Source organism: Moschus berezovskii, chromosome 1 (assembly GCF_049115385.1).
Source record: "Moschus berezovskii isolate FMDL1 chromosome 1, NW_MosBer_1.0, whole genome shotgun sequence".
Classification (NCBI taxonomy): Eukaryota; Metazoa; Chordata; class Mammalia; order Artiodactyla; family Moschidae; genus Moschus; species Moschus berezovskii.
In genome coordinates this window covers 150,821,241-150,835,582 of record NC_142460.1, presented here as the reverse complement: position 1 = coordinate 150,835,582, position 14,342 = coordinate 150,821,241, and the positions used below count along the sequence as shown (strand labels likewise).

General features: G+C 37.3%; 1 protein-coding gene across 2 annotated transcripts in view; it reads left to right on the top strand.

Annotated features, from left to right (window-relative positions):
- Positions 1-14,342, top strand: part of RASA2 (RAS p21 protein activator 2) — a 126,823-nt gene that overhangs the window by 75,522 nt on the left and 36,959 nt on the right. For both annotated transcript variants that reach the window (XM_055412637.2, XM_055412627.2), the window contains exons 7-9: positions 967-1,039; positions 4,225-4,301; positions 6,103-6,204. In XM_055412637.2, coding sequence (XP_055268612.1) covers positions 967-1,039; positions 4,225-4,301; positions 6,103-6,204 — 252 coding nt within the window. The remainder of the gene's footprint in view (positions 1-966; positions 1,040-4,224; positions 4,302-6,102; positions 6,205-14,342) is intronic.

Here is a 14,342-nt window from a genome sequence, read left to right as displayed (position 1 = left end):
TAATAGTGCCACACAGAAACATATATATACATACACAGACATGTACTGCTTCTGCCCAGACCCAAGCTCACTATGTATCTTATTTTTAAGAAAATAACCAGTAAGTCACTTTGAAAAATGTATTTGTCCCTGTGGTGTGTAAAGCACCATGCCTGGTACTGGGTTCTCAAGCAGAAGTATCCTATTATTAGTATAGATGGTTTTAAATTTAAAAGTAGATACTCAGGCTTATAACATTCATGCTGTCAAAAAGATTTACTTCTACATCTTTCAAGTGTTTAGTGGAATTGTTCTTACTTTTTGTTCTTGTTTATAATCAGTATCCAACAGATTCTTTAGTGTAAATCTTAGTAATGTACAGATAGAAACTGTTTAGCATAAGCATATGAATTTGTTTTAAAAAGTCACTATTGGTTTTGATACTGTGCTGTGGTTATGGAGGAGATTACTGTTGGGAGCTGGTGAAAGTCTCCATGGGACTTCCCTGTACATTTCTTTGCAACTTCCTCTGCATCTCTAATTATTTCAAAGTAAAAAGTTTTTTAAAAAAAGCCACATTGTAGCCAAAGTCCAAGATGTAAACTGAGTTAAATGTGTTCCTGGGGTATTTTTCAACATAGAATAAGGTATTTGAATCTCATTGTCTTCCTTCTGCCATTTATTTTGAGTTGCTTATATAATAGAATGTGTTATTTAAAAACCCCTGAAGGAAACTTGACAGTCAATCTAATATAGCCATGGAATAATAAAATCTTGGCATATATCACATATACAAAATTCGTGTATTCTTTGAGTTTTTAGAGACACGTCAGTTTTTTCTCTCAAGTAATATTTAAAGCTACTGCCTTCCCTGAATCATCCTAACAGTTAAACAGAAAGAGGCCTGGCTCCCTGGTTGGAAATAGCATGTTTTATAATTGTGTACTGTTAAGTTCTACAAGGTAAAACTCTACCACATTGGAACAGGAATGACCAAAAGAAGACAAAAGTAAAGAAGAAAACAAGCAATCCGCAGTTTAATGAAATCTTTTATTTTGAGGTAACTTTTTGTTTTATTTAAATGTTAATACAACTAAGCATTTCTTTCCTGAAAACTGTGGGTCCATGATGTGACACAGTGGAGGCCCAGTGCATAAAACAAAGGCAGAGCTCTGATTAATTTGAGGAGGGGGATGTCTAGGACCACACCCATTCTTCAGTCAGCCTTGGTATCACACCCCACTTCAGACAGAACACCACCTTATCCAGCCCCCCAGGACTCTTTGGCAGAATACTACTTGAAAGCCATTAGTGAAATAAGTACAATATCCACTTGTGAGATCTGGGTTCTAGTCCCAGTTGAGTTTGGACAGATCACTACATGAGAGACTCAAATTTCTTGTGAAAGGAAAATTTTGTCAAAGAGAACAATAGCATCCCAACCTGTCATAGAGTTTTTATGAGGTTCAAATGTGAAAATGCTTTGAGATTATAAAGTACGATATGATTAAGGGCTTGTTATTAACCTCTTTTTAGCTAAGTCACTCTAAGGACACATGCTTGTTTTCATAGAGAACTTCAACTGCCTTGAAGTTGCCCAAAATACAGGGCTTCGAAATTCCTTACTATAGAGCATTGTTAAATAAAATCCTTTTTCATATTAGAAAACTACAGGAAAAAAACAAAAATAATTAAGCCCTGTTCTAAAAGATTTTGTTCTACCCATAGGATATGTTGCAGTTGAAATTAACATGTAGAAAAGTGTTTTTTTTTTTTTTAAGTTATATTTTGTGCTTTTACTTTTTATAACATGGATTTTTTTTGGTTTTTGTTTTTTTGTTATTTCGAAGTGAAGAGAATGAGGGCACATCTAGCCATGCCTGATCACTGTGCTTTAATAAAGGAACACAGTTGAAGAAATGCCAGAATTGAAGTAGGAAGAATTGTGGGGGTGGAGGCAAGGAAGAAAGAAAAACAAAAGCAAATGTACCAGTGTGAGATTTTTCTATTTCCCAGCCAAGGAGTTACTTAATTCAGTTGTTCCGTATTTTAAAATGGCTATTACATCTAGGCTGAAGAAAATCCAAGAAGGGGCAACTTGTAGCAACAAGCAGATGGTCCTTTGAAAGTCAAAACCTGACCTGTTTGGTATATGCAAGCATGCATATCAAGCCTCAAAACATTCATTTGAAGGTCCCTTTTGTTGAGTTGATTATAAAGATAAAAGTTCAGTCTCTGTCCTCTAGCTAGCGTAAAACACCCAAAGCATGCACACTCATGCAGACATGCAGCAGTAAAATGCAGTGGTAGATGCTGGGGAGCTCTGCTGCCACCGAGTTAAACGAAAGGAAAGAGTATTAGAGATATTAGGAATATTTTGAACAAAGACATGGAAACAGAAAGTTATGTCCAAAGAGTAGCAAGTAGTGATTTGACTGAAAGGGAATAAAGGGAGTTAAGCTTAGAAAGATAAAGTAGGACCAACTAATGAAAGACCTTGAGAGCAGGTTGGAGTATTGGACATTGAATGTTGTTGAGCCCAGAGGTAACAAGAGTAATGAAGTATTTTGAGAAGAATTAACCATGATCTGTGGGCCAGATGGCTGCGAGAGAAAACAGAGATGAAGAGACTGTTGTAGTCTAGGTGTTTTTTTAAAAAAAGGAAAAAGCAAAAGCGGGGGAAGTCTGACTCAAGAGAGTAATATGGAAACAGGGCGGAAGAGAAAGATGAGAAGCTACAAATGGCAAGATAACGAATTGGTTACAGAAGAGAAGATAAAAGGAGGAGTCAGATGTTGTCCTCATGATTTCAAATCTGGGAAAGTTAAGAAGGAAAACAAGTGGTTCAGTGTGGGGCATAATGAGCTTGAGCTCTGACATGTAAAATCCTCCCATAAGAAGTTCATGACTAAGATGGGTGATGACTGTAGATAAAGATTCAAGAATTGCTTACAGTGAGTCAAGAAAGCAAGCCAAGGGCGTAGAGGTATGCAAGAAAGGAGAGAAGTGAACCAGCGAAGTTCTGCCACATATTAAATATTTGACTTTGAATGTGTTTCTTAATTTCTGTACTTTAGCTTCCTCATTTTCAAGATGAGGATAATAAATCTAGCCCTGCCTGCCTCAGAGCAGTGTTCTGATGAACACAGGAGATAATGAATATGAAAGCATTTTGTTAACTGTACAGCCCTTTGTAGCTTAGAGCTAAATAAAATATAAAACCCTGGAGAAAACCCATGTTTGTATGTTCTGAGGAAGAAGTAATGGCAGAGGTAGAAGCAAGGAGAGCAGAAGGTAGCCAGGATCGTGCTGGATAAACGCAGAGAAAAGAATATCTCTGGGAAAATGGAGAATGTTTGTATGGTCACTCATTCAGATAAAGGGGTCACGGAAGGTGAGAACTCAGAACTTCATCATCAGACTTGATGATTAAGAGAGGCGTTTTAGGAGGGTGATCTATGAGGAACCCAGATTATAAGGAGTTACTGTAGTGAGTGGGTGGTGAGGAAGCGGAGGCTGTAAGAATGGGTAGCAGTTTTGAGATACTTGTCTGTGAAAGGAAAGAGATAGGAAGACCATAATTTAAAGGGAGAATTTTTCTTAGACTTGAATGAGGTGAACAGTCTGGTCAAGAAAGCTACAATTAAAATAGATCGAATGCTGACTGCGTGTTTGCTGCATACCATGTGGGGGTGGAGCTGTCTCAGAAAAGAGGAGGATCATCTCACCCTCTGATTCAGAAAAGGATGAGAAAAGTCATCCAGTAAACAGATCTCTATGGGAACGGACGTGTTCAGGTGGACAGTAGTTGAGGAAGTTCCTGCCAATGGCCTTGATATTTTCAGTAAAAATGTGAGAAGGAAGTGTGAGGGTGGCATTGTTATCTTGGGAAATGTGGGAAAGTCTTCAAACAGTTCCTAGCTTATGCAGCTTCACTGAAATAGAACACTTTTACTCTGAGTCACCAGCAGAAACATATGAGCCAGAGAACCCAGTGTTCCTCCATACTGAGTCGGTAAGGAAGGGTATGGAGGTAAAGTTGATTTTGATGTTTAATTTACCACCTTATCTTTACCTCCCTCTGCTACTTCCATAGCTGTTTGTGTATTTAGATTTGGGGTCAGATATTACATAGGCATTTTCTTCTGTTTATAATAAACACAAACACTTTAGGGATGGTTTTTTAAAGTTTGTGTAGGAAAAAGATACTAAAAAATTTTATTTACTAAAATTTTTTGTTTATAGGTGACGAGATCCAGTAGTTACACCAGAAAGTCCCAGTTCCAGGTAGAAGAGGAGGACATTGAAAAGCTGGAAATTAGGTATGTGAATTGAATTTTACAGAGTTGCTGTTTTCTGTGCCAAAAGAAAAATCCTAAATTTAACTGAAAAAGATGACTCAGGCTTAACAGAATTCTCTTTAGCAAGTTCATCAGTGAAACTTAGAGGAATGTGCATTTAAATTTAAATTATCTTCTAATTTAAAGCCAAATTATCTCCTCAAAATCTGATTTCTTTGCAGAAGTAGTCAAGGTGTATTTTAAAAATGACCTAATTTTTACCCATTTTATTTTTACCTATTAATATTTTTAGTTTTTCCCAAATTTAATTGCTCCTTAAATTTTTAAATCATAGCATAATGGATGCAAAGAATATATAGAAAAGTAATTATATACTAGCCAATTTAGAAATAATTTTTTTATTCTTCTTAACATATCTGCTGTCTAACAGAAATTTCAGTGAGGTAAGAAGTCTTGTAAGATAACCCAACAGGTGCATGTGTTTGAAGTTTGTGCTATTTCCTAGGTCTTAAATATCTATGCTGTTTGGGAGGTGAAAGTTTTGTAAATGCATGTATAGGTGTGGTGTTAACAGTGTGTTCATCTGAAGGGTGTATTAATCACATGTTTGGAATGATCAGGTAATGTATTTTTTAAAAATCACCTATCTTTACATGTTAACTGGTTTTGAGAAAGAAACTGTAGTCTTGTGTTGGTTTCTTTTCTCAAATTCAAAAATGTAATTCTGTAGTCCTTATTTCTACAGGTCAAAATAAAACCTAGATTTTGGAACTAAGAAACTTAAGTACTTTCTTTTAAATTATTTAAGATAGTTACATTCTGTGCTTTTAAGTAAAACTATGATAGTATTCTACTTTCTTAGTTTAGCTAGTGCTAACATCTCTTATTTTTAAGCATGTGAAATTACTTGTCTGGTACTTTCACCATAAGCATCTTTGCCATAAGCACCTTTACCGTAAATATCTTTGCCGCAAACATTTTCACCACGTAACTAATTGGCTATAAGTCAACTTTGCTGTGAAAAGTAAAATAACTGGTTGACAGTTTGGTTTCAACTGGTTGAACCGCATTAGTGTTTCTTCTAGTTATCGATGTAATTGATAGCTTTATTGATCAGACAGGTGACACTGATTTGCCCCAAAAGTTGGTTTCTTATTTTGAAACACACCACATTGGAGGAGAGTCTGAGGGCCTCAGAGGCACAGGGTTGAATCCACATTTCCCATAGAACTTTGAAACATCTGTCAATAGACATGGGGCACTGTGCCAACAACAAACAACAGCTCAGAAGCAAGTGTGCATCCTAATGTTTGGAAATGGACAGCTCTCTTAACGAAGGAAGAAATTTTAGTAAAACAGTGTAATGCCAAATGAGACAAATCAATAAACATAAAAACAATGTGTAAAATACTGTGAACAAAAGACTTAGAAGTCAAGTGTTTAGGTACAGCCCACAAAATTCAGTTATTCGTGAATTATTGCCTTAAATTTATACATATTTTGAATGTATTAAAATTTTGTATTTTGCAATGAAGTCTTTTTAATTTTATTTCTTATGTTTGTGTCTTTTTTAATGTCTGTCTTTTGTGTATTTTATCTTTTTATGACGGAATTGACTTATAAGCAGTTAGTTATGTGGTGAAAATGTTTGTGGCAAAAATGCTTGAGGGAAAGATGTCTGTGGCAGAGATACTTATGGCAAAAGTACTCAGAACCTTAAATTAATGCTACAATACAAGTCGTCGTAGTTTGAAGCTATTTGGTCATGTTTGTTCTCTTACACATTGTTTCCAAAAAGTCAACCCAGTTTTAAAATTTTCAGGATTGACTTGTGGAACAATGGAAACCTGGTCCAAGATGTTTTCCTCGGTGAAATTAAGGTTCCTGTGAATGTATTAAGAAATGATGCCTCTCATCAAGCCTGGTAAGAAGACAGATACTATAGTGAACTTCACAGTAGATTAACCCCTTTCATGCACTGTCTATGCAAATAAATGGTTCTTTTAAGCATATTTTAAGTTTTGAATGGATAAGCCCAAAGTCATTAACACTGATTTGGCCATTAATTTATTGTTGCAGAAATACAAGTACAATTATTTTTGTTTTATGACTTGCCCTCTGGTACTGAGATAAAAGAACTGAATTATCTAGAATGTTTTCCTATTCAAAAACTTAATCTTAATTCTGAAGAAAATATGTTCAACATTTCAAACATTAGAGTTGCTCTTGTGAGAGAAAGTTTGATCACAGATCAACATCTGTAGTTCAGAAACTTTATTAACAGGCATGGGAATTGTGAATGTTTGAAAGCAAAGTTGTAGAGATTCAGCTGTTATGGAATCTCACCAGTGATTTTTCTTCCCCACACCCCATTGAAATGTACTGTGAATGGCTCTGGAGTTACTTTCTTAATGTCTGGGATCTAGATGTTGAGCCGATTGAGTTAATGAGCTTTTCAGGGGTTCTGGTGGCTCAGTATTGGCTACAGTATTAAACCTTTTCTTGACTTCTTATAATGACATTAAATTCATGTTAATGTTCAGACATTAAACTGATGTTAGTTTCCTTAACAAAATCAGTGTGAAACTATTGTTTGTTTTCCTGTCTACAGCACATAAAAGCAGATATATCCTCTCCCCTCCAGTAGGTTGCCCAGTAGCCCTCGTGCTAAATTTGGGTTTCAGCTGAGTATAAAACAACATGCCTTTCTCATTTGCCTTGTAAGGCCCCCATTTAGTGCTCAGTTTCAGTTGCTTAGAAGAGGACTTGAAACCAAGTGTTCCAGTGTTTCTTAATGTGGGCAGCAGTCTCATTTGTCTGCAGGATCCTGCCTCTCCTGAATGCCGTCAGGCATTCTTCACTTTGGTCTATGTAGTCTCAAAATTTTTATTTTTTACCTTTTGCTAATGCAGATCTAAGATTAGTCTTTATGGTAGTGTTTTATATGCTGTAACTTCCAAAATGTGTCCATAGATGGGAAAAAAAAAATTTTTTTGATTAACATTTGAGGCTTGTCATTCCCTCCTGCCAAACTTCTTCCACCTTATATAAAGTTAGCATACATTTTTTAAATGAAAATTTCTGAACTCAGATTGTCTTTAAAGTGATACGCCATGCGTGCATGCGTGCCAAGTCGCTTCATTTGTGTCCGACTCTGTGCAACCCTGTGGACTGTAGCCCACCAGGCTCCTCTGTCCATGGGATTCTCCAGGCAAAAATACTAGAGAGGGTTCCCATGTCCTCGTCCAGGGGATCTCCTGACCTAGGGATACTGTGACTCCTGCATTGCAGACTTACCACTGAGCCACTGGGGAAGTCCATAGCATGCTACTTGGTACAAAATAACATGTAAGTTGTTGTGTCTCCCAAGGCTCCTCCAAGTGAACTTGAAATGTGCCATTATAGCCTATATTTTAAAATAAGATGTCTCCAAACAGGCCCTCCAAATTTGGCAACAGTTTGTCGAACTACCAAGTCAGGATGTATGAGCACTAACAGAAATTAATTTTATTCCTATAGATTTATTTTTGGCCAGTAATATGTTAAAGGTAACCTACCAGAAGTATGTGTTAAAATTTATACAGCATGAATTAGAAACATCCTGCTCATTCATTTACACTTCCCTATACGTGAGGAAATATAAAAATGTGAATGCAATTTCCTTTTGAGTCAAATTAAAACACATTCTCCTTCGTCAGTTGTAGAACTGCAGCGTCCCCTTGTGGGGTTGTTAGTAACTAAATGAAAACTCAAGAAAAGCTTTACCTTCAGGATTTCAAGTGTATTTTTTCTAATCTTAATAGTAGGAAAGAGAATAATTACTAGTAATATAATTCTGTTGTTTGAGAAGTATTCATTTGCTTTCCCTTTCCACATTATTTCTATTTAGCGTTTACTATTAGAGTCTTTTCCTGAAAGCTGATTTTTTTTCAAAAAATATTTATTATTTTTATCTATTTGACTGGGCTGGATCTTGGTTATGGCATATGGGATCTAGTTCCCTGACCAGGTATGGAACCCAGGCCCCTTGCATTGGGAACATGGAGTCTTAGCCACTGGACCACCAGGGATGTCCCCTGAAAACTGATCTCTTGTGGTTTCAGTTTTGTTCTCAAATTATGACATAATTCAGTTACTTTCCCTTTTCCTTTGTTAACTAGTCAGTTCCTTAGTGATAGTGTGTATTCTTTATTCTGAAACTTCTGTTAAAGTGTTGGGATTAGCTCGTCTCTATTAGCTAGTTTTAACTTTCACATATGTAAACAACAGAACTCATTCACATGGTTCACAGTTCAGAAGATGAAAGTCTTGTCTCCTGCCCCTGTCCTGCAGCTAACCTCTTCTGAGGCAGCCCCTGTTTTGAGTTCCTGGAAATATTTTATGTAAATACAGGCAAATATTGGAGACAGAAATGGCAACCCACTCCAGTGTTCTTGCCTGGAGACTCCCAGGGACAGGGGAGCCTGGTGGGCTTCCGTCTATGGGGTCACACAGAGTCGGACATGACTGAAGTGACTTAGCAGCAGTAGCAGCAGCACAGGCAAATATGGATATGACCATCTTTCCTCTTTACATGAGTGAACACATGTTGTGTCATGTTCTATACCTTTTTTTCTGTTAGCAATTTAGTAGAACTTCATTAAGTATTTGTTGACTTTTTATAGTGTTTAAAAGTATGGACTCTAGAATCAGACTTCAGTTCAGTTCAGTTCAGTTGCTCAGTCGTGTCCAACTCTCCGCGACCCCATGAATCACAGCACGCCAGGCCTCCCTGTCCATCACCAACTCCCGGACTTCACTCAAACTCATGTCCACAGAGTCGGTGATGCCATCCAGCCATCTCATTCTCCGTCGCCCCCTTCTCCTCCCGCCCCCAACCTTTCCCAGCATCAGAGTCTTTTCCAGTGAGTCAGCTCGTCGCATGAGGTGACCAAAGTATTGCAGTTTCAGCTTTAGCATCAGTCCCTCCAATGAACATCCAGGATTGATCTCCTTTAGAATGGACTGGTTGGATCTCCTTGCAGTCCAAGGGACTCTCAAGAGTCTTCTCTAACACCACAGTTCAAAAGCATCAATTCTTCGGCGATCAGCTTTCTTCACAGTCCAACTCTCACATCCATACATGACCACGGGAAAAACCATTGCCTTGACTAGACGGACCTTTGTTGGCAAAGTAATGTCTCTGCTTTTTAATATACTATCAAGGTTGGTCATAACTTTCCTTCCAAGGAGCAAGCGTCTTTTAATTTCATGGCTGCAATCAGCATCTGCAGTGATTTTACCGTGGTTCAAATCCCATCTCTGTCATTAACTACCTGGGTGATCCTGGACACGGTGTTCCACCTGAATGCCTTTATTTTCTTTGGCTATGGGATGGGGGTGGTACACCTAATACCTGCCTCCCAACATTAGAGGCTGAATTGGTTTCCCGTAAAATAAGTGCTGTGACCATGGGTATCTCTCGCACTCATCATTATAGTTGTGGCTTCTGTCATCACCATTATTCTGCATCAGTACATACAGAATTTCTGCATCTTTTTTTTTTCCTTTGGTACCAGTATTCCACTGGTGTGAAATGGTATAAATGAAGAGAACCTTAGTGCTAATATAGTTCCATCTTATTTTATCAGTAATCTGGTGTCAGAGAACTTAATATGTGCAAATCTTTGTGTGATTGTACATATTGGTACAATCATTTCCTCCTAGATGATCCAAAATGAACATTAAGAAAATTGATGCAAAGATCTTCTCATGTTAAAATTTTTTAATTTTGAAAGTAAAATTCGAATAGAAATAAAGCACATGGTTGGAGGGTTTTTTCCAACATAAGCACTTTATACAAATTTAAAACTGGATTAATATTTACTTAAGATGAATTGGTTTTCTAGTTTGCTAGTTTTGGCACCTGTCTTTGGCAAAAATCCATTGACAGTGATTATCTTTCTGGAACCAGAAATGACATTCGCGTATTGGAAAAGCTGCCTCTGCACAGTTGTTTTCCAGCTTAGACAGCGTTATTCACAGATAATGGTAGTCTTTGTCTGCATACCTCAACTTTAACTATACAGACCTTATGTTAAAACTTTCAAATGCTGACTTTTTTTTTCTTTTAAGAGGCTGACTCTTGAGATCATTAGAATTGCTTTTACGCCTAACTATAAATTGAAAAAAAAAAAGTGAGCAACTGAGTGCACTTTTCAGTTAATAACTCTTTTTAATTCCTGTTCCTTATTCTTTGAAACAGTTCATTTAAAAACTGAAACAAAATATGCTTGAGATTTTCCTGTATCCCTAGACCTTAGACACACCAGATACCCTCGATGTAATAAATCTTGAGATTTTTCTCTTTAATTCATACAAGATTGATTAATTCACAAGGGATCCTTCAGATGGTTGAAGTTGAGCTTTTTGTAACAATATTTTAAAACAACTAGTCACATTTACATAACTATATAAATAACTTTTCATCTTTAGTTATTTAATATATTTTAAGTGGTAACAGTTATATGTATATAAATGTTTTATAAATCACATTTACTGTGTGCAAAGCACTATTCTAAGTGCCCCACTTACATAACCTCCTTAGGGTTTTTATAAGGATTAATCATTTAGATACTATTTTTTTCTCATTATGTAACAGATAAGGAAACAAGCACAGAAAGATTGAGCAATTTGCCCAAGGTTGCAGAGCTGGAATTTGGACCAAATTCTTTTGACACCAAAGTTTGTGCTGTTAACCAGTGTATTATACTAAGTTAGTACTTTTCACCTAAATGCTTTTGAATATGTTTAAGACTCAAAAATATTCTCTGTTTTAAGTTGTCAGCAAATATTTGAGTGTCCCTTTTAATATTATTAAAAAAGAAATCAAGTGAGTGCTCTCTTCTCATTAAAAAATCTTTTCAAGGAATGGGTAGGACAATTTTGTAATTTCTGTATTTTGTTCCAGTAGACATGGACGAGATACTTTGTCCATAGGAATTTCCCATTTCTGCCAAAGAAATCCAAGGAGACAAGTTTAAAAAGAGTGGCCTGAGAGAGCCCTTCTGGAGTTCCTGAGCACCCTACAACAGTGTATACATAAAAATCAATAACTGGCACATCACTGCCTGAATCCCTCTGCAAAGAAAGTTCCATGTTAGGACTGTAGACCTATTTTGCGGATATTTGGTAGTTTTATGAGAATACCAGAGGGATAAGGCATTCCTTCCCCCAGCAATTTGGAGATAAGGGCATAATACACTTTGAGGATAATTTCTATAGAACAAACCAAAATAGAATCTGTAAACCTGACTAGAGTGTGAGGATACTGTTTAGGGTGGGTAGGTGCAGTCCCTGGGAGTCAGAAACAGGTTTTAACTGTAATAAAAGTAATCTTATTATTCTGCCATGTATGGAAAACAGGAGTTAGAATAGAAGGGGCAGTTAATCTGGAACAGTAAAAAAGGCTCCCAAAGAGGCAAACATGGGTGAGTACTGCCCATTCAAGCTCAGTCATGGGGTAAGAGCAATCTGTTCTAGAAGCATTGTTCTTTCTTTGGCAAAGTTGTCTTAGCTGAGAGATTCAGTTCAGTTCAGTTCAGTTCAGTCGCTCAGTCGTGTCCAACTCTCCGCGACCCCCTGAATCACAGCACGCCAGGCCTCCCTGTCCATCACCAACTCCCGGAGTTCACTCAAACTCATGTCCACAGAGTCGGTGATGCCATCCAGCCATCTCATTCTCCGTCGTCCCCTTCTCCTCCCGCCCCCAACTTTTCCCAGCATCAGAGTCTTTTCCAGTGAGTCAACTCGTCGCATGAGGTGGCCAAAGTATTGCAGTTTCAGCTTTAGCATCAGTCCCTCCAATGAACATCCAGGATTGATCTCCTTTAGAATGGACTGGTTGGATCTCCTTGCAGTATAAGGGACTCTCAAGAGTCTTCTCCAACACCACAGTTCAAAAGCATCGATTCTTCGGCGATCAGCCTTCTTCACAGTCCAACTCTCACATCCATACATGACCACGGGAAAAACCATAGCCTTGACTAGACGGACCTTGGTTGGCAAAGTAATGTCTCTGCTTTTTAATATACTATCAAGGTTGGTCATAACTTTCCTTCCAAGGAGCAAGCGTCTTTTAATTTCATGGCTGCAGTCAGCATCTGCAGTGATTTTGGAGCCCAAAAAAATAAAGTCTGACACTGTTTCCACTGTTTCCCCATCTATTTCCCATGAAATGATGGGACCAGATGCCATGATCTTTGTTTTCTGAATGTTGAGCTTCAAGCCAACCTTTTCACTCTCCTCTTTCACTTTCATCAAGAGGCTTTTGAGTTCCTCTTCACTTTCTGCCATAAGGGTAGTTGTCATCTGCATATCTGAGGTTATTGATATTTCTCCCGGCAATCTTGATTCCAGCTTGTGCTTCTTCCAGCCCAGCGTTCCTCATGATGTACTCTGCATATAAGTTAAATAAGCAGGGTGACAATATACAACCTTGACGTACACCTTTTCCTATTTGGAACCAGTCTGTTGTTCCATGTCCAGTTCTAACTGTTGCTTCCTGAGCTCTTTCTTTGGCAAAGTTGTCTTAGCTGAGAGATTAAGATTCCATAAATCTCTGTGTTATGTCCCTGTACCCACCACAACACACCTAGATAATTTGGCTTTCCAAATAGCTTGCCAGTAGGTAAAAATATGTATTGACCAAACATAAAAAACTATATATTAACAGGTAAATAAAGTATTAGTTGAAATGAGAGATTTAGATGAAACACTGTGGAAAATGGTGATAATAGTTAAGCCAGGTGATAAATGCATGGGGTTGATGGTGAGGGTGTTACTTGTTAATAGTATCACTCTTCACCCTACTTTTGTGAATTAACATTTTCATAATAAAATATATCAGTCACAAAAAAGTACAGGTATCTTTACCACTCGAATGCGGTACAGTCTTACATTCTTCCCTCTGTTTTTGTGGGGGATTGGTTCCAGGAATTGTGTAGTTCAAACCCATGTTGTTCGAGTGTCAGCAGTATTTCTTTCCACAAATTTAGTTAATTGGCCTTCTATTTTAAATATATTAGTCTCTGCTCCGTCATTGCGATTTGGATTCACTTATAGATGTGCTGATTGAACTAGGTATCTGAATTTGCAGAGCTGCAGAACATACTACACTACACTGTGGGAAATTGACCAAAGTGATGCACATGTCAGAATGATTGGGGATCTGCCACCTAGTCTTCCGTTAGAGGCACTTCAGAGTCATCTTTCCTGACAGGCTTATTTCCAGTTATTTCCATAGGCAAATTATTTACATCATTATTTCTCAAATCAGAGGGTAGAAGTTCTGCAGCTTGGTTTTCTGAAACAGGAATTCCTTTTTTGTGGGTAGTGCTATAATTTCTATATAATATATTCTCCTTATATTACCATTCCTTCATCTTTTAAATGTTGCTTGGTTAATTCTCTAGTTCTCACTTATCTTTATCATATCTTTCTCAAAGCTAGTATTCTGTTAAAACCTCCTGTCTTCTGTTTTTAATCAAGTTAGTGTATTAGGGGAGGACGTAAGTAGTAAATGTCAGAAGTAAATATCAGAACTACTGACTTCTTTATAAAAAGCATTCTGGCTAATGATTGAAGGAGGAATGATAGAATTATAGTTATCATTTTGAAACCTGTGCAGATTAATGACTCTTGGCAGTGATCATCAATAATTGCAAATAACACAAAAAGGAGAAAACAATGACATTAGTGCCTCCTGGTGTAACTACACAATACTATCAATGTATTCAAATATCAAATCTCAGTCTAACCAAGCCCCTCGATATACTCCAGTATACAGGAAATAAGACGAGACAGAAGAATGTGTTAAATGATGCCATGGGAGACAGAGTTAACATAGTCCCAAGACTGGCAAATGCTATAGATAAATTATGTGATTTCTTAATTGGTTGAATCCATCAACCAATTACAGTCTGTGAACTTGGATTTGAATAGACTATAGAAAACTGTTCAGTAAGTTCGGGAGAATTTGAATACTGATCGGATAATGGTAAATTTGAGAGGTTTTTAATGTAT